The following is a 19,972-nucleotide window of genomic DNA, read 5'->3' on the forward strand; positions in this document are numbered from 1 at the left end:
AGTTCCCCCATTCCCCTAATAATCCTGGTTGCTCTCCTCTGCACCCGTTCCAGCTCTATTATATCCTTTTTATACACTGGTGCCCAAAACTGTACACAATGGGGGTCATTTCCTAAGGGCCCGAATTGCGTTTTTCCGACGTGTTTCCCGATTATTACCAATTTGCGCCGAATTGCACCGGCTTTTTGGTGCACACGATCGGATTGTGGCGCATCGGCGCCGGCATGCACGTGACGGAAATCGGGGGCGTGGCCGTCGGAAAGCCCGACGGATTTGGAAAAACCGCCGTATTTTTTTAAAAAAATGTGTCGCTTGACACGCACTTACCTGCACCCGGCCTAGCTTGGTGAACTCCGGCGGACTTCAGCGCAGCAGCGACACCGGGTGGACATCGGGTGCACTACCTTAGTGAATCGCCGGAAGACACGAATTAGTGTCGGAGAACCCGCCGCTGGATCGGGAATGGACCGGGTAAGTAAATCTGCCCCAATATTCCAAGGGTGGTCTGACCAGGGATTTGTATAAGGGCAAAACTATGGGGCAGATTTACTTACCCGGCCCATTTGCGATCCAGCGGCGCGTTCTCTGCGATGGATTCGGGTCCGGCCGGGATTCATTAAGGCAGTTCCTCCGACGTCCACCAGGTGGTGCTGCTGCGCTGAAAAGCATCGGAACGCACTCAAGTTCACTGGCCTATTCCTAGTGAAGGTAAGTGCAAGCTCCGCCACACTTTTTTTTGTTTTAAATGCAGCGGTTTTTCCGTATCCGTCGGGTTTTCGTTTGGCCACGCCCCCCAATTTCCGTCGTGTGCATGCCAGCGCCGATGCGCCACAATCCAATCGCGTGCGCCAAAATCCCGGGGCAATTCAGGGGAAATCGGCACAAATCGGAAATATTCGGGTAACACGTCGGGAAAACGCAAATCGGAACCTTACTAAATGACCCCCAATGGCTCAGGGAGGGAAAACAAAACGTGTGACCGAGCCATGAAGAGTTAACATGCAGTCTCATGTAAAAAAAAAAGAATAAAAATCAGAAAATAAGTTGCACACAGTAATATACAGTCCAGTTTAAAGTCCATTACTTGGAAAAAAAAATTCCCTCCCAGAATCCCCCTGATAAGGAGGCAGATACCGCGCGGCTTCTTTGCTTCCGTGTGAATTAGTGAGTGAACAGCTGTGTGTGCTGCAGCCCCGCCCCATTCCCGTGACGTCACCGCACTGGGGACAGCCCCACTTTCCCCTCCCTCTACACACGTCCCAGACGTTACGTCATGACGTCCTCGGGGTGACGTGATGACGTCGCTGTACGGCATGTGTTGTCTCGCAGTTGCCGATTCATTGTGGAGATGGCGGTGAACGGAGGACAAGCCGCAGACCTGAGGCAGGTGGCCGCCATGTACGAGCAGCTCAAGGCCGAGTGGAACAAGAAGAGCCCGAACCTGAGCAAGTGCGGGGATGTGCTGGGCAAGCTCAAGGTGAGACCCGGAGTGGGGGAGCTCTGGGCCAGCTCAAAGTGAGACCCGGGGGGGGAAGTGCTGGGCCAGCTCAAAGTTAGACCCAGGGGGGAAGTGCTGGGTGAGCTCATGGATGGATCGGGGGGCACATAGAGGGGTTGTGCCGGGCAGGCTGAAGGTGGGCACCCATTGTACATGTACTGAGGGGTGATGGGCAGTGCCAGCTTCTTACCTGATGCCACATTCCAGGGACAGAGGTATCTGCAGGTTCATTCCTGGCACCGGGTTATGTACCAAATTCTACACCAACAACTGATTCTACTGCGTGGGGGCAGTGGTGGTCACAGAATGAAAGTACTTACCTGTACCAGTATCACTGATCTTACTGAATCTGCTTTGGATAATGATTGGCGGCCTCTGACTCCAGATGCTATTAGAGCTGATCACTAGGGTTGTGACTGCTGGGACCCCCAGCAATCCTGAGAATGGGGGTCCCGTTCTCACTAAAGGACCGAGCAGCAGGTGAGAATGTGTACAGTCATGGCCATAAGTTCTGAGAATGACACAAATCTTCTATTGTCACATGATCTGTGCCCTCTGGTTTGTCAGGTTGGGAGAAGTTGCTCCTGGAGGACATTCTGGTCCCATTCTTTATTCATGGAGGTGTTTTTAGGCGATTCCCTTGGCTGAGGAGCCGCCCCACACATGAATGGCTGCAGGAGGCTTTACAGGTGGCATGAGACAAGACTGGTGGTATCGCTCACCTTGTCTTCTCCCAACAAGATGTTTTCCAGATGTTCCAAACAATCGGAAAGGGGATTCATCAGAGAAAATGCCTTTCCCCCAGTCCTCAGCGTCCACTCCCTGCACCTCCTGCAGAATATCAGTCTGTCCCTGATGGTTTCTGGAGAGAAGTGGCTTCTTTGCTGCCCTCCTGGACACCAGGCCTTGCTCCAGGAGTCTCCGCAGTGTCACAGAGCGTGCAGATGCCTCACACCTGCTGCTGCCATTCCTGAGCAAGCTCTGCACTGCTGGGAGCCCCATCCCCAAGCTGAAACACTTGTAAAAGACGGTCCTGGCGATTGCTGGTCCTTCCTGGGCGCCTGGAGCTTTTTTGGTAACAATGGAGCCTCTCTCCTAGAATTCCTTGATGATGTGATAGATCGGTGACTGAGGTGCAATCTTTCTAGCTGCGATACTCTTCTCTGTTCGGCCAGTTTTGTGCAGTGCAATGATGACTGCACGTGTCTTTAGAGATAACCATGGTTAACAGAGGAGAAACAATGATGCCAAGCACCAGCCTCCTTGTAAAGTGTCCAGGGGTGTGATTCTTAGTTAATCATGACAGATTGATCTCCAGCCCTGTCCCCATCATCACCCGCACCTGTGTTACTGGAGACATCACTGACACCATGGCAGCTGCTCCTTTCAAGGCGCCTGCAATGAAGTTGAAATGTGTTTTGGGGGGAAAATTTCCCTTTCTAGGCAAATATTGACTTTGCAATGAATTGCTGTTAAGCTGATCCCTCTTTATAACATTCTGGAGTTTATGCAAATTACCATTATAAAACCTGATGCAGGAGACTTTGTAACAATTAACATTTGTATCATTCTCAAAACTTTTAGCCATGACTGTACAGCAGAATAGAACATGATCGCTCTCCTAGACAACCCACCCAATAGTGAGAACAGGACCCCCATTCTCAGGATTTCTGGGAGTCCCAGCAGTCACTGTGTTCATGTATCCTAATAACACTTCCCCTATGACACACATCACGTCTCGATGTCTGCGGGGGCCCCTTATTATCCAAAGCAGGTCCAGTTACCCCCAAATGTTCTGGCCAGATGAAGACCAGTGATACTGAGACGGGTAAGTGCAGGCAGTCCCTGGGTTACATACCAGATGGGGTCTGTAGGTTTGTTCTTAAGTTGAATTTGTATGTAAGTCGGAACTGTATATTTTATCACTGTAATCCCAGCCAGAACTTTTTTTGGTCTCTGTGACAATTGGATTTTAAAAATGTTGGGTTGTCATAAGAATCAATATTAACAATAAATCCTCATTACGGACGCCTGTGATAACTGTTACAGCTGATTATTGTAGCCTAAGGCTAAGGTACAGGAAATTACCAACATCCAGAGGTCCGTTTGTAACTAGGGGTCGTCTGTAAGTTGAGTGTTCTAAAGTAGGGGACCGCCTGTACTTTCATTTTTTTTGGCCACCGCTGCCCCGACACAATCAACAACTTCCCCCAATCCTAAAGGATCCTGTTGGATAAGTTGTTGGTACAGAATTTGGTGTCACAATAATAATGGGAGCGGAAGCAGCTGCCAGGACGGCAATCACCGGGCACAGCGCAGGCTGTACCCTCTACCCTGTGTTATGGTGGTCACTTTAAGGGATTCTCCAGTCACGGCGAGTTACGTCCTATCCACAGAATGGGGCGTAACTTACTGATCGGCGGTGGCCTGAAGTGTAAGGGTGAAGACACACATGGCGTTTTTAGGCCGTTTTTGGGCCGTTTTTAGTTAGTGCGTTTTCAGATCGTTAAAAACGCATCCGTTTTTTGAAAACGCATGCGTTTTTGTCCGTTTTTCATTGCGCAATTTCGATAAAACGGACAAAAACGCATGCGTTTTCAAAAAACGGATGCGTTTTTTAACGCATGCGTTTTTAACGATCTGAAAACGCACTTAGTAAAAACGGCCCAAAAACGCCATGTGTGTCTTCACCCTAAGGGCTTGTGGAAGTCTGCGTGAAATCTGCAGACACTCTGTATTGATGAGGATCTCCTACAGATTTTTCCGGGTCAGGTCACAGGAGGTGAAAAACCAGCCCTAAATATGTGGAACACAAATCTGTCCCTGGGAGGTGTTCCAGGTGACTGCTCCTAGTCCCAGGGTGATTGTGTTTGTGTCCTGTTCAGGTGCTCCTGTTCAGGATCATTAGCATAATTATAAAAGTTGATATTAGAAGGCAGGAGGCCATGGATAACAGATATAAGAAGATACCACAGTCCCAGTGCCCGGATCTATGGGTAATGTCCCCGGTTTATCAGGATTGAGTTTTATGGTAGATGTCCTTGTCCTAGTGCTTCCCTTTAGTAGGTTACTGCTGCTCCCAAATGTGTTCTAGTAATCACCTCTTATTGGGGCGTTTTTAATTTTGGGTATTTTTGACATGGCCAGATGAGAATTCCAGGTATCAGAGAATGGTAACCGTCCACTCGCTTCTGATTGCTCACGTGACCCCTGGGCTGATCCCTGCAGATCTGTGGTTGGACCACATTTTGTGACTATAATGTTAAATGTACAGGCAGTCCCCGGGATAAGTACAAGATAGGTTCCGGAGGTTTGTACTTAAGTTGAATTTGTATGTAATTCGAAACTGTATATTTTATAATTGTAGATCCAAACCAAAAATTTTTTTGCCCCAGTGACAATTGGAGTTTAAACATTTTTTGCTGTAATGGGACCAAGGATTATGAATAAAGCTTCATTACAGACACCTTACAGCTGATCACTGCAGCCTGGGACTATAGTAACATCCAGAGAGGTAACCAGAGGTCACAGTGGGGAGAGAGGTCCGTCTGTAACTAGGGGTCGGGTGTCCTTAACTAGGGGACCGCCTGTCTATGGCCATCTCTGTTAGCCTGATGTATTGTCGGCAGCAGATACGTTGTAACAAACACTATCGGGAGGGATTGGGTCCGGACCACGATGCAGTCCTGACGTCTAATAGCTGATGTCTTCTCTCCTCACAGTTGGCTCTTTTGGAGCAGAATTTTCTACCCACCACGGACACCAAACTCACTAAGCAGCAGCTGGTGTTAGCAAGTAAGTATAACTCCTAAAGCAAAAGCGCAGAGGGATGTGATGTCACAATATAATAGGAATGAGCTCTGTGCATCTGCAAGATTATAGGCACAAGGGAGACTGTATTGTATATCCGTGCAGGAAACGGACCTAAATTCCAATCCTGGTATTTACCTCTTCAGTGCTGGTGCCATAAGGCCAAAGCCCCATGAAAGTGATTGTCCAGGAGTCCTGGAACATGTAGTGGCTGGATTACGTAGACTGACCACAGTGCAGAGGAGGGGACTCTGAGCATGATTGTCATATGTGACTGGAGTCCCTGCTTCCCCACTACTGAACTATAATCCAGAATGATTGTGCTGCAGGGAAGAGGGGACTGGTGACATCTTATAATGATGTTGCCCTGAAACCTTTTTTAGTCAGTGCGTGTATTAGAATTCACGGAGCAACTTATGTCTCTGCCTTAAAATGCTCCCCTCGTGGTTGGTGGTGTCCCTCTGTGAAAGCACCATCTTGTTTTGTTCATATTTTTTTTTTTTTACAAAATTTTTAATCCCCTTCCGCTTCACCCTCTTTTAAAAGTGCCATCTTAAAGGAGGATATCTACCATCAGGAAACTACTTTACGTAGTTCTCAATGCAGTTCTCTCATGGCACAGCTCTGTGGACAAAAACTGCCGTTTCGGAACGGGGCATCCAATGTACCCCAGTCGGACTCCTTGTTGCTTCCTTAGATGAGCGGAGCAGCCCATTAATTTCTATGGTGCTGACGGAGATTGTGTATCGCCATACTCTGCAATCGTCATCTACTTCATGGAGATGAACGGGACAGCCCGGACATGCAAGTCCTGTTGCTCCCTTCATCTCGGGGAGCTATGAGTGGTCCGACTGGGATACATCAGACCCCTTGTTCTAGTCATCTGTGGGGGGTCTCATCGATGAGACTGCCATCGATCAGCAAGTTGGGCCTTATCCTGTGGATAGGGCTTAACTTGTTTTGTGGGAAAACCCCTTTAAGAAAGTAGTTTCACTTTAAAATATGTCTGAAATGCCTGAAAAAAATGTAGCTGTGATTAATACAGCGATTTATCAATCATTTTACTGATGAGCATTTTCTATTGTGTCCAGGAGACGTCTTGGAGATCGGCGCCCAGTGGAGCATCCTGAAGAAGGACATCCCATCATTCGAGAGATACATGGCACAGCTCAAGTGTTATTATTTTGACTACAAGTAAGGTTCTATTCCTGCTTGTTTTCTGCATAACAAATTGCACTTCATAGTGACGGTATTTAATAAGTAGGGGTTAATGATGCTCCCTGAATGTTTTTCAAGTCATTCAGTCAGTCCTGCTACTTACTTACTTGTCTTTGTGCAGACACTGTTCTCAGTTTACATTGCTGAGCCCTGGTGAGTAGGAGGAGCTGTAGCAGCAGGAGGTTGGCTCATCCTGCTCCCTCCCCTCTTCCTGTGTCTGACTGTTAGAGAGGAAGAGGATATATTAAGAGTGTGCGTGTATATGAGAAGCAGAGAAAGGCCGAAGCTATGAAAAAAGGCAGACGCAGAGACTTGTCTAATGGAAAAGACTTATTGAAAAGTGGCCGACCCCTTTAAGATCGTTTATCTAGGATTTTACCTTGTTGTATCCCTTTAAGGATACAACATCTCTAATTTAGGTGCCATTGGTCCCTTTTTAGATCTGTCCACTTGGCATAAGAGCATTAAGTGTTAGCAGTTGGGATTGTGGCCAGCTGCATAAGGTGTTACTGGTCCTCCGGTCCATTTGACACTCGGAATGGCAACACCAGATATACAACACCAGGAGGATTAACAGAGGGATTGCAATTTTCACCAAAAAATGTATAGAAGTTTTATTTTTTATGTCTGTATCCCACCTATGCCAGTAGATGAAGGCTAGCCATGTAATGTATGGGCGCTATGGGTAGTTCACACCCCGTCTTCCTTCAATAATTGTTTATGGGAATATCGGGCGTCTTGTTATACCCTTCCTGCAGGTACAGTGAGTGGCCATTTTTTGCATACACCTCCCAGGACTACATCTCTGATCTCTTGTAGGGAGGAGCTCCCCGAGTCTGCGTACAAGCACCAGCTGCTGGGCCTCAACCTCCTCTTCCTCCTGTCACAGAACAGGGTGGCCGAGTTTCACACCGAGCTGGAACGGTTACCTGCCAAAGAGATCCAGGCCAACGTCTACATAAAGCACCCAGTGTCTCTGGAGCAGGTGAGTGGCGAGGGTGGCACCTATGTCGTGGGCAGCGGATGATTATATGATGCTTATATCCCGTTACTTTGTGTATTCTAGTACCTGATGGAGGGCAGCTACAACAAGGTGTTCCTGGCCAAAGGGAACATTCCTGCAGAGAGTTACACCTTCTTCATAGACATCCTGCTGGACACAATAAGGTGAGGGTCCTGCTCATCCTCATTTCTGCCACAGGTTACTAGTTCTTATTGTTATGGACAACGTTCACATGAAGTCGTCTCCAGGGAACCTGGCAATTAAACTAACCCACACTAACTAAACATGGCTTTAAAAAATGCTATTCTACAGCAGTACAACTATCCCTATATTGTTCCTCCCCATCCCTGTAGAGTTCAACAGTCCTTTCGTAAAGTTGACTCGCAATCTATGCGAATGACCCCAGGTGAGTCAGATCAGTCTCTCATTTGAGCCGAGTTTGTCAAATTCATTTTCTTCAGCTCAGTTGCGCCTCCAGCTTCCTGATTGACAAGGGGTGCGCTTTCTCTTCATCCGAGACTTGGCACCGCTTACCTCGTTCTTCCCTTCTCTCCACAAATGAGACACTGGCTTTGTGTGAATCGCTGAAGAGAATTCCTGAGGGTGTGGACACACGTTACACTCGCAAGGCGTTTTGAAATGCATTGCATCCGGAATGGGGGAGGGGCTTGTGGCGTTCGCATCAGCGTTTCGGAGGTAATGCTTGCGATCGGTAGCAAACGCTATATGTATTGCATTTGTTTGTGTCATCGGCACAAGCCCCTCCCCGTTCTGGTTGCAATGCATTTCAAAAACGCATTGCGAGCGGAACGTGTGCAGAGGGAGAAGGTAACGAGGCAGCTGAGCCAAGACATTGCTTAAAGGAAAGCCGGACTCTCTTCAAGCTGGGGGCGCAGCTGAGCTAAAGAACATGAATATGTCAGATTTGGCTCAAAGGAAAGATGATGATCGATTAACCATATACTGTGCGTGGCTTTTCAAACGGACTGTGGAAATTTACAGGCATGGGGAGGAACGATATTGGGATAGTTGTACTGATGTATAAGCATTTTTCAAAGATATATTTAGTTAATGTGCGTTAGTTTAACTGACAGGTTCCCTTTAACTAGGGAATGCAGAACACCCCTTCAATTTACAACTTATCGACTGCCCTGTTGTTATGCTATAGGAAACAAGAATCTTCATCCTCTAAGTTCCATATGAGGGCTTGGTTTTTGTTGGATGAGTGTATAGTTTTCATTTGCACTTTTTTGGGTGCTTTACAGTGTATATTTTCTCGTTTAAAGGTGCATGTTTTTCCATCACTTTAAGGTGGTGTCATTCTCCATAGAACAGCATTGAGCAGTAATAGAATCGTGTTCCTTCCGCAGGGATGAGATTGCCGGCTGCATTGAAAAAGCCTACGAAAAGATTCTGTTTAATGAAGCCACCAGGATATTGTTCTTCAATACTCCAAAGAAAATGACAGACTATGCAAAAAAGGTGAGTGTAGATATTATAAGTATTAGACTGGAAAACTCAGCCCCCATTAGTTGGAATGGGGACCCCCCCCCCCCTTCCTGTTAACTTCTGTGTAACTGCCCTGCAGCGGGAGTAGTTGGGTTTTATTCTTATTTTATTCGTGTTCTTGCTTGTCCTAACCTGAGGAGGTTGTAATCCGACAATATTTAAAGGGTCTCTCCCTAGGAAATAACATTGGTCCATTTTTCTCATTTTGATTGGTATGGGGGCTGCAGGGCTGTGTATTAAAATGCATAGAGTAAATTGTTATATTCAGCACATGCTGCAGTGAACGAATTATATCAGAGATTGGGGAAGGTATAGAATGTCCTATACATGTCTGTTCTATTCCTTATCTAAGAATGTAAGGTTTTAGTTGATGAAGATGAGCTTTTTGCTCCTGCCCATTAGTGAAGCTCCTCTCCTGCAGATCAGAGGGAAAGGAATATCCGCACTTATGTCAGAACTGCTAGAGTGATCAGGAAAACTGGATGAACGAAGGATTGGATTGTCCTGTGTATGTTCTCTCTGTATACACAGATGTTTGTAGATGTTGTTCCTGGTGTAAACACACAATGGGACTGGAAGCATCTGGCTCCATGCTGTTTGTAGTGGCTGTTAGCTGTAACTGCAGCTTTGGCTCCCATTTACTTCTATGGTAGCTATAGATTGACCGCCGATGTTAATTCCCGGTTGATCCCTCTAAAGGCCATCTACCACCAGCATGAAAGATTATATGCAAATAACCCTCAAACTCATTTGCATACAGTCATTCATCCTGGTGGTAGATGCCCTTTAGAGGAAACATGGTTTCTACGGTTGAAAAAAGACACATGTCCATAATGTTCAACCAAGAAAAGGAAGGAATTGGATGAGGAAAGGATAAAGGGGAAACCATTCTATATTATAAGATAACCATCAATGTTATTTAGGTGTAAAACTGTATCTAGGACCTTCCTGAATCATTAAAATCCATCGTGATAAACCAGGGACATTACTCATAGACCCAGGCACCGGCACTGTGGTATCTTCTTAGAAAGAAGGAGGCCATAGATAAAAATATAAGTTTTAAATGATAATGGGCCCGGGGGTGTTACCAGAGCTCCTCCATACTGTAGCTCACCAGGCTGTTGGTCTCGCCCTGCAGGAAATGCTCAAGCACTGAGACACCAGGGGAAAGGTGAGACGGCGTGACAGCGTGACAGCCTGTTTAAAACCGGATCACACATGGGGCTAGGCTGATTAGCATAATTATTAAAGCTGAAGCTATTCGTCAGTTCTCCTGGTTTATCATGATAGATTTTGATGGTCGATTTCCTATAAGGAGAGACTTCTGTGTCACCTCTCTGGTCCGGCTTGTAGCTGACGTTGTGAGATATAAAATGTTAAATGCTCTTGTTGTGTTTGTGGTCTCTGCAGCGCGGTTGGGTATTGGGCCCCAACAACTACTACAGTTTCAGCAGCCAGAAGCAGAATCCGGAGGAGGCCACCATCCCTTCCACAGAACTGGCCAAACAAGTGATAGAATACGCCCGCCAGCTGGAGATGATCGTGTAAATGCCGGCAAGCCGCCGCAGCCAACTTCCCACTTGTGTTCTCTCTCTCTCTTCTGCTCGGCCTCGTCGTCCTCCCTTGTATCTCATTATTTTATAGATGAGGGGAGGGGATGTTTTGTAAGAAAATTATATTATTGATAACTTTTTTTTTCTCCCCCTTGGGATGGTTTTATGGAGCAACTTCAAAGTTTTTTTTTTTTTGGCAGCCTATGAAGTTTTTCTGCTGTTGCAATAAGGTATCTTCTAGGGCTGTTTTAAAGGGGCTCTCAAAGACCCCTCATTCTCATAAGCAGGCTGTGCAGGTGATCAGCTGATATGACCAAGGGAGGCCATACTGTAGGTGACCACCACATTGCACAGCACCTCCCCCGGCTTATATAGGAGGGACACAATGGGCAAATCCCACTATGTAGCCAAATAGGGAATATGTACAGGGGGTGGTGACTAGTGGGGGTCTTACTGCAACACGTACAGACCTGCATTACTTGTAGGATATCGGATTGTGTGATTGGGTCCATCTCTGATCGATCTACACTATATCACGGCGGCCCTGAGCAACGCCGTAAAAGTGCATCTGGGTCCATCACCCCCATCTCCTCTGTCTGATGCAGCGGTTATGTCCGCGGTTCTTTCTACTCTTTGGTGTCGGCTCAGGAGGGCAGCAGACGGTAAAGCCTTGATACCGCAGGTCTGTATTTACATGGACCGGGGAAAAGTAAAAAATTTGTCTAATCTCCTTGTATTTAAACTGTGATTAAAAAAAAAAAAAGTTTGGGTTAATTCTAAGTATTTCTTACAGATGAATTTGTACGTTCAAGTTCTAAAAGTCAATGGGGCGCATGTATCACACGTTTTTTTTGGTTTGCCATTAATTTTTGAGACTTTTCTGGCTGCTTGTGTTTTATTTCCAACTTCTTTTTGCGCCTAAAACAGTCTCCCCACAACATTCAGCATTGTCAGGGTTTCTTCAGTGTTCCCTGAGTTTTCACCTAAATCCAGGTGTGAAAGTTGCAGGTGTAAACCGTAATGGACAGCCACTAGAAGCAGATCTGGAGGGTAGGGTCACTGTTCAGAAACCAAAAGAAAAAAATGGGAAATCTCTACTTGGTAGGTTATTTTTGAAACTTTACAAGAGAGGGCTACCGTTTGGGTCATACCATTTGGACCCTTATAGGGATACAGTGCAATAGAAATATCTTCTTAAAAACCCATTTAGGCAATAAAGGAAATAATCCCTCCTGAGCTGACCAGGAGAGCGAACGGCGCCTTTCTGGATCAACCTGTCAAAAAAAAAAAATTATATATATATATTTATTTATTTTATTATATCCCACACTTGGAGTGTCACCTGATACACTGAAATTATCACCCACAACTACAGTCTTCCCCACCAATGTACACTCACCGGCCACTTTATTAGGTACACCTGTCCAACTGCTCGTTAACACTTAATTTCTAATCAGCCAATCACATGGCGGCAGCTCAGTGCATTTAGGCATGTAGACATGGTCAAGACAATGTCCTGCAGTTCAAACCGGGCATCAGTATGGGGAAGAAAGGTGATTTGTGGCCTTTGAACGTGGCATGGTTGTTGGTGCCAGAAGGGCTGGTCTGAGTATTTCAGAAACTGCTGATCTACTGGGATTTTCACGCACAACCATCTCTAGGGTTTACAGAGAATGGTCCGAAAAAGAAAAAACATCCAGTGAGCGGCAGTTCTGTGGGCGGAAATGCCTTGTTGAGGTCAGAGGAGAATGGGCAGACTGGTTCGAGCTGATAGAAAGGCAACAGTGACTCAAATCGCCACCCGTTACAACCAAGGTAGGCAGAAGAGCATCTCTGAACGCACAGTACGTCCAACTTTGAGGCAGATGGGCTACAGCAGCAGAAGACCACACCGGGTGCCACTCCTTTCAGCTAAGAACAGGAAACTGAGGCTACAATTTGCACAACCTCATCGAAATTGGACAGTAGAAGATTGGAAAAACGTTGCCTGGTCTGATGAGTCTCGATTTCTGCTGCGACATTCGGATGGTAGGGTCAGAATTTGGCGTCAACAACATGAAAGCATGGATCCATCCTGCCTTGTATCAGCGGGTCAGGCTGGTGGTGGTGGTGTCATGGATCCATCCTGCCTTGTATCAGCGGCTCAGGCTGGTGGTGGTGGTGGTGTCATGGTGTCTTTGGGCCCCTTGGTACAACGCCACAGCCTACCTGAGTATTGTTGCTGACCATGTCCATCCCTTTATGAGCACAATGTCCCCTGTAACATCTGATGGCTACTTTCAGCAGGATAATGCGCCATGTCATAAAGCTGGAATCATCTCAGACTGGTTTCTTGAACATGACAATGAGGTCACTGGACACAAATGGCCTCCACAGTCACCAGATCTCAATCCAATAGAGCATCTTTGGGATGTGGTGGAACGGGAGATTCGCATCATGGATGTGCAGCCGACAAATCTGCGGCAACTGTGTGATGCCATCATGTCAATATGGACCAAAATCTCTGAGGAGCTTCCAGCACCTTGTTGTATCTATGCCACGAAGAATTGAGGCAGTTCGGAAGGCAAAAGGGGGTCCAACCCATTACTAGCATGGTGGACCTAATAAAGTGGCCGGTGAGTGTATATGTGACATCCACAATACCCAGTCTGGTAGATCTGGAAAACCAGTACTGGGTTATCTATACACATGGTATGGATGCAACCCTGTGTTTTTAAATTACATTTTTTGTTCATCAATAGGGTCACTGTTCAGACACTTTCCAACCCAGACATATTGCAGCCACTCCGGCTGTTAATGCCCATAACAAACGCAGCCGAATGGCGAACCTACACCTTTTGTCTGCTCGTCTCTAGAGAGAACACATCAATGGTTTGGACATGGACATGTGAACGCTCCCTTATGCACATGCATGTAGATTTGTCCACGTACTATCTGCACTGACACATGTATTTCAATGGGCGTATACACGGCTGGTGTTTTTACGTCCTGGTGCACGAGCCCACAACTCAGGCACCTCCTATTCTTCCTCCAAACTCGGCTTTAAAGTTCATCGTACTCGTACAACAGATGGTGTGAGGACGCTACATTTGTGTGCAGGGATCCTTGAATTCTGCTCTGATGGGTGGTGGCTTATGTCCCATCACCAGGATGAGCGTTCCCAAGCTCCCAGTTCTTGTGATTATAAATGTATATCCAATCCTTTGTTTTAGCATTAAATATTATTGGAAATCTACCACGCGGACTCTTACCACCCGAAGTAGATCTGATGGTAGATTCCTTGTACCTACATCTGCCCTAATCTTTCATCTTAAAGCCTAATCTAGCTTTTATAAAGTTTTTTTTTTAATTTTTTTAAGTAATATGTAAATGACCTGAAGAGGCTACTGGGGTGTGGCACAGCCTGGTCACGCCCACTTTTACAAAGTTTTTTTTTTTTTTTAAAGTTAGATCTTAGGTCTAAAGCAAAGTCTAGTGCAGATGTTTGTACGAGGAATCTATCATACTGCTACTGTTAGGTTTCCTATAAAATGGTTGTGTTTTTTGGCTTATTATAAGTGGGTGCACAACGCTACCACACTCCACTGGACATTGGAAACTTACAATTCCTATAAATTTCATGTTTTTCTGCACTAGGGGGCACCATTCACACAATACTGACCCCTCTCCATATACTTGTGCTTTATCTTGGTTTACCCAGAGTGCACTGCAGGATAAATGACTGCCAGACCTGTGACCACTGATCGCAGGATTGACCTGCAGCTGCTGTATGGGGACAGTGTATGTACTGCAAGATGACAACACTAGTGCGGATTATTAGAGCGGTATTAAAAGTATAGGAGGAAATTATGCTTTATCTAACATTTTATGGATACTTTTGCATGAAATGTATTTAGCATTTGCTCTACACACTCCTTTTAATAGCAAATATGACCCCTATCCATGAGCGCGCTGGTATACTGCTCCTATCTCTCGCTGCTGATATCCGACCCATGGGGTGAATGGTGATCCAGTAGGAGGTTGGTCCCAGTGACCAGAGTAGATGCCACTTTGAGCGTGGTGATCCATATCGGTTCTGCCAGCCTGTTCTGGGACACGGAAAACCTGCATGCAGAATAATTGCTATTAGCAAAAACGCCCCAGTATATCACACCTATCTACTGCAGTCCTAAGACCTTTTCTATGGCCAAAATATTTGGAAGTGAATCACCTGTAGTAGGTCCAGGCATGTTGCATGCTTACGATCACCACCAGCAGCCACCACTAGATGGAGCTCAGAGCAGACTCTGCATGCAAGATAAGGTGGTGGTGGATGTACAATCTACAGAGCAGCTAAACAGATCCAACTTTGGCTGCCATGTAGATTGTCCATCCACCACCACCCTATCTTGTATGCAGCATATGCTCTGAGCTCCACCTAGTGGTGGCTGCTGATGTGCAAAGATTTTTATAATATATTGGAAGGCTACATGACACGCACACTCTGGGGTAGGTCTTCGATAGTGGATCCCTGATACATGACACACAGTTCCTGTACCAATCAGCTATTCAATGGATCATGGGTAGGACACTATGGTGTGGTCTTACATTCATACGCCAGATACTCACCAGCGGACTACATTAGGTGGAAGCTTTCCTGGACGATGTCTACACATACATTTCATGGTGCAGAGGTTGTCCACATAAAACTCCTTCCACTTTCCTGATACTTGATGTTTCGGATCCTCGTCGGGAACATCTTTTTCCACGCTGACCACTTTATCTAGAACCTCCGGGCCAGAGATGGGTTCACTGGGCGTGTCATTTACCAGAACCACAGGATTCTGGTCTGGAACCTGGACACTTGTATCGGGGGTCTGTGATCTTTCCTTTATGTGAAGGTCAGGTGGAGATACGTCAGCGACATCACCATGGTCATCGGTAGAAATTTTTTGGTCTTCGGTAACTTCAGGCGGAGGCGTAGGTTGTGATAAATCAGGTTTGACCTCAGGGTTCTGGTCAGTTTCTTCACATTTGCTCGTTTGTTCACTTTTTTCAGTATGAACAAGAGCCTCGTCGGTAACAACTATCGTTATGTTTTGTCTTGAAGGTATCTCTAGACGTGTAGCATCCAGGGTTGGTAGACCTACATCTTCTGGCTGGACAGACACAGCAGCCACACTCTTTACCGCTTCTTTGGTTGTAGGTCTAGGAGTCTTATTACAGACCGTTTTAGACCTGATTCGTCTCTCAATAATATATGATTGATACACCTGATCTTTTTTAGCATCTCTACCCTTGGTTTGTTCATGTGGCTTCCAAGTTGAAGTGTTATTGAAAATCTGGATTGGTTTATGGGGTGTAAAGTTTTGGGATTTTTCCATATTCCAAGAGCTTTTATCTCGGAAACGATCCCTTGGATTGTTCTGGGGAGAAGTCAATTGACTTCTGGGTTGTGCTTTGGTGCCTTTATAAGGTGGTGTTGGTGGCCCAGTTGGGTTGCAAGGTTTGGTACTTTTTGTTTTGTCCATCTTGGGATTTTTGGGATTTAGTTGAGCACCGTTTTGCTTTACGTTACCCAAGGCTACTGCGTTTCTGGTGGCTTTCTTCTCCATTTTGGTTGTGGTTTGGCGTCCAAGAAGTTTTTGCTGCTTTTCATCTTTATCAAGAGGTTTTGGAGCCCTTTCTTTTTGCGCTACCTGAGGGCTGCTTTTGAGGGCATCGGCATATGAGAAACACGTAGGTGGCTTGACTTCAGTTTTTTCTGGAGTATTATTTGGAACGCTCCAGGGCAATAGTTGCTTGGTGCTCATTGTTCCACCTTTGGATGGACACACCTTAATCTTGCGACGCGTATCTGCTGTTTCTTGGGTAATTTTTTCAGCTTCTTGATCTTGAGTATTGATTTGGACCTCTATACATGAAGGTCCTATGGTGCTCTCTAGAGAAGATGATGTGGTGGCACATGGTTGATGAGCTTCAGCTGTTTGGGTGGTATTCTGGTTGCCACTGAAAGGGGCGAGGTCATGGTTTGGGGTTTGAGTTGAGTTAGGAAATGCTTCATAAGCTGTAAAGTTGCTCTTAGTCAAGGACCCGCCTTGGCTGGTGGCTCTTGTGCTTGAATATGTTAGTGTTTGGTTCTCTGATGTTGCTCCGTGGTCTTCAGGTTGTTCTTGGTAGGTTACAAGATTTTCTTTTAGACCGATTCTTAGTAGCTCTGTAAATTGTGGGCTTAGAGAAGCCATCCTTAAATCGTACATGGGTTTTTTAATTGGAAACCTCACAGCAGAAAATCCCAGCACAGGTGGCAACAAAGCCACTTTCTCCTGTATAACATCACCCACCATCGTACTTTTTCCATCCACATTATTGTCTCCACGGTTTCCACCAGCCAACTCTGTAGCTGGAGGTTCAGACTTCAAAGGCATCTGTATAGGGTCCTCATCAGAGAATGTAAAGTTCACCGCCTGACTGAACGTGTCTGGTACCGACCATCGGACCTCGGGTGGTTTTTGCTTTAATACTGGCTCGGTGCTCAAGTTCATAGAGAAATTCCAAGGCAAACTCGTATTGCGTTTCACTTCTATATCTTCTCCAATGGATCTGCCGAAGAACGGTCCTTCTGAAGTTGGAATCACCAGGTTCAGAGCGTTGGAATCATGAGCCGGAGAAGTCTTGGCTGACTGGGTTTTTTCCTTCGATCCAACATGGCTTCCTTTATACAAACTTCTGTAGGGTTCTAAGTTTTCTGCCCCTTGGGAATTACCCATGTTTTCCACTGAATATCCAGAGTCTGCAATGTAGGTACACACAAACAAAAGAATAATTGCCAGAAAATATCCATCTTAGACATATAATAAGTATCTGAATTCCATAGATGTTGTCTATAGGACCTGCATCTATCTCCAGCACTTGGCTTAGAGCTGTCCACAAATGCATTTGTAATTGGTTATTTCCTATAGAAATGCTACATGGCTGCCGCTACAGTCATGGTGACCACATCACCAGGTGGGACAGTGGTTGGGGGACCCTTGGTCTGGAGACAGGTTCAGTACTTAAGGTGGTACACCTGTTAGTACACCAACAACATAAAGTTCACCCCTTCAAACCCTTTACTTCCTTCCCATTTAAAGGAAACCTACCATCTGATGTGATGCAGTATGAAGCAAACATACCTTGAGACTGCCGTAGCTACACTGATGCAGAAACACATCTTGGTTAATCCCTGTGCTGAGCGGTTTTGCTGATAAAACAGATATAACATTATGATAATGAAGCTCTGTCGCTTCTATGGCTCCTTCAGCACTTGTTTCCTCGCTTCTTGTAGCAGGAGAGTTTCTCTCTGCAGGAGATGATGATGCAATCAGTTTTCTCCCTGCCAGACAGAATAATCAATTGCTGCACCATCCCACCAGCTGCTGTGTATGAGTGATCCAAATCAGGTTGATTAGTGCTTGACTCGTTATGCTTAGTCATTCTGTATTTAGCAGCCATTTGAAATTCCGAGCTCCCCTGTGTAATGTGTTTATCTTGGCAGCCATGCTGATCCAGCTTTCCCAAGGTCCTGAATGTTATAATTGTTTTTTCAGCAAAACCATTCAGCACAGGGATTAACCAAGATATGATCCTGCATCAGTGTAGCTACAGCATTCTCAAGGTATGTTTGCTTCATAATGCATCAAATCACATGGTAGGTTTCCTTTAAATGATGGCAAGCTGCAATACCAGAGGCAGCCAATGCACATGGGTGGTGCTGTCCGGCTATGGAATGAAACAATGATTTGGGAATGGAAAATGGTGTTCTGTAACCAGGAGGATACATTCTAGGAAAGATCTGGGTGACATCTGAATACCATATTGGTTATCATCCAAAAAAAAAAAAACTAATTAGCAGATGAATAGACTCAATAGGATTTCTGGGAAAATCACTTTTAAGGAGCCTCACAGCTCCCAAATCCCCAAAAAAGTAAAACCAAGAGGCACATTATGAACTTTTCCGAGACCACTTTCCCAGTGATTTGTCATTTAGAAAAATTATGTAAATTAGCTTCTGAGTGCAGCAGAGGCGGGGTCATGTCTATGGGTGCACCTGTTTTTTTTTTTTTTTTTAAAGGGGTTTATGGAAATTAGAAAAAGACGGAGCTCCACCTCTGGTGCAAATAATTTACATACAGATAAAAATAAAATGTTCTTTATAATGAAAGATCAGAAGGAAAGTGTAAAGTTCTGTCTGTAAAGCCTTGATAACGCATTACACACAGCTGACTTACTGGGGAGAGGATTTGGGAATAGTAGACCCCCCTGTACATTACATATCTGTTATCTTACTATTATACATTATGCTCTGTATGTGTAAAATGTGATATCATGGTGATAATCTTACACGTTTGATGCAAAAGACCTGAATCTTATATAGACAATGGATGCTCCCCCCTCCCTCCCTATATCTCACAGTATATGGAACATTATTAAAATGTCTGCTGTACTGCATAAGCACTAAAATAAACAGGTCGAAGACACAAAAAATAACAAAAGTCAAGTATACTGTGAGCCAATAGGGGGCAGTGGTTCACTCCTTTATACATTTTACTACGTGACAAGTTTCTAACTAGCTCCCGATCACTTATTTAGGAACCTACACACCCCTCCTACCCTGGACTGGACGTCTGTAGCAGTCTCTGGTCGTCAGGAGATGATCCTGTAGCGCCTCCGTCTGTGTACACAAGCACCTGACACCTTCTGGGCGGTGCAAACGTTATAGACGCGGGGGCGTGGCTAACTACCAACTACAGTGTGCAACCACCGCGGGTGATAACTGTAGCGGCGAGTAAGCGTGGCCACGCCCCCTCGGATGTTGCATATCTTAATGCTGTCCCCATTACACGTGCTCCACAGTGTCCTGTCTACTAAGTAGAGTTCTTAAAGGGATAGTTCTATAACTTAAAACTTTAAAAGGTTATATCTTTCCTGTTCAGCTGTATATAATATATGTAGTCTATAATGCATTGCAGAATGTCCATCAATTCTGTAGAGCATGCACTGAGGATACCTGATATCTATCTATCTATCTCCTATTTATCTATCTATCTATCTATCTCCTATCTATCTATCTCCTATCTATCTATCTCCTATCTATCTATCTCATATCTATCTATCTATCTATCTATCTATCTATCTATCTATCTATCTCCTATCTATCTTCTATCTATCTATCTGTCTCCTATCTATCTATCTCCTATCTATCTATCTATCTATCTATCTCATATCTATCTATCTATCTATCTCCTATCTATCTTCTATCTATCTATCTGTCTCCTATCTATCTATCTCCTATCTATCTATCTATCTATCTCATATCTATCTATCTATCTATCTATCTATCTATCTATCTCATATCTATCT

General features: G+C 45.2%; 2 protein-coding genes across 2 annotated transcripts; one reads left to right on the forward strand and one right to left on the reverse strand.

The window, feature by feature from the left end:
* The first annotated feature begins 1,268 nt into the window (after positions 1–1,268).
* PSMD8 (proteasome 26S subunit, non-ATPase 8) lies at positions 1,269–10,780 on the forward strand. Its single transcript, XM_072123773.1, has 7 exons — positions 1,269–1,477; positions 5,221–5,293; positions 6,400–6,502; positions 7,346–7,511; positions 7,593–7,693; positions 8,900–9,011; positions 10,449–10,780. The coding sequence occupies exons 1-7, from the start codon at positions 1,349–1,351 to the stop codon at positions 10,584–10,586; spliced, it is 822 nt and encodes a 273-aa protein (XP_071979874.1). The 5' UTR covers positions 1,269–1,348; the 3' UTR covers positions 10,587–10,780.
* A 3,706-nt stretch (positions 10,781–14,486) lies between these two features.
* On the reverse strand, positions 14,487–19,358 carry GGN (gametogenetin). Its single transcript, XM_072124325.1, has 3 exons — positions 19,223–19,358; positions 15,200–17,363; positions 14,487–14,695 (listed from the first exon to the last, which is right to left on the reverse strand). Exons 2-3 carry the CDS (start codon positions 17,338–17,340, stop codon positions 14,557–14,559), a joined length of 2,280 nt encoding a protein of 759 aa, XP_071980426.1. The 5' UTR covers positions 17,341–17,363; positions 19,223–19,358; the 3' UTR covers positions 14,487–14,556.
* Between the last annotated feature and the right edge of the window lie 614 nt (positions 19,359–19,972).

The sequence above is a fragment of the Engystomops pustulosus genome, chromosome 9 (assembly GCF_040894005.1).
Source record: "Engystomops pustulosus chromosome 9, aEngPut4.maternal, whole genome shotgun sequence".
Taxonomy (NCBI): domain Eukaryota; kingdom Metazoa; phylum Chordata; class Amphibia; order Anura; family Leptodactylidae; genus Engystomops; species Engystomops pustulosus.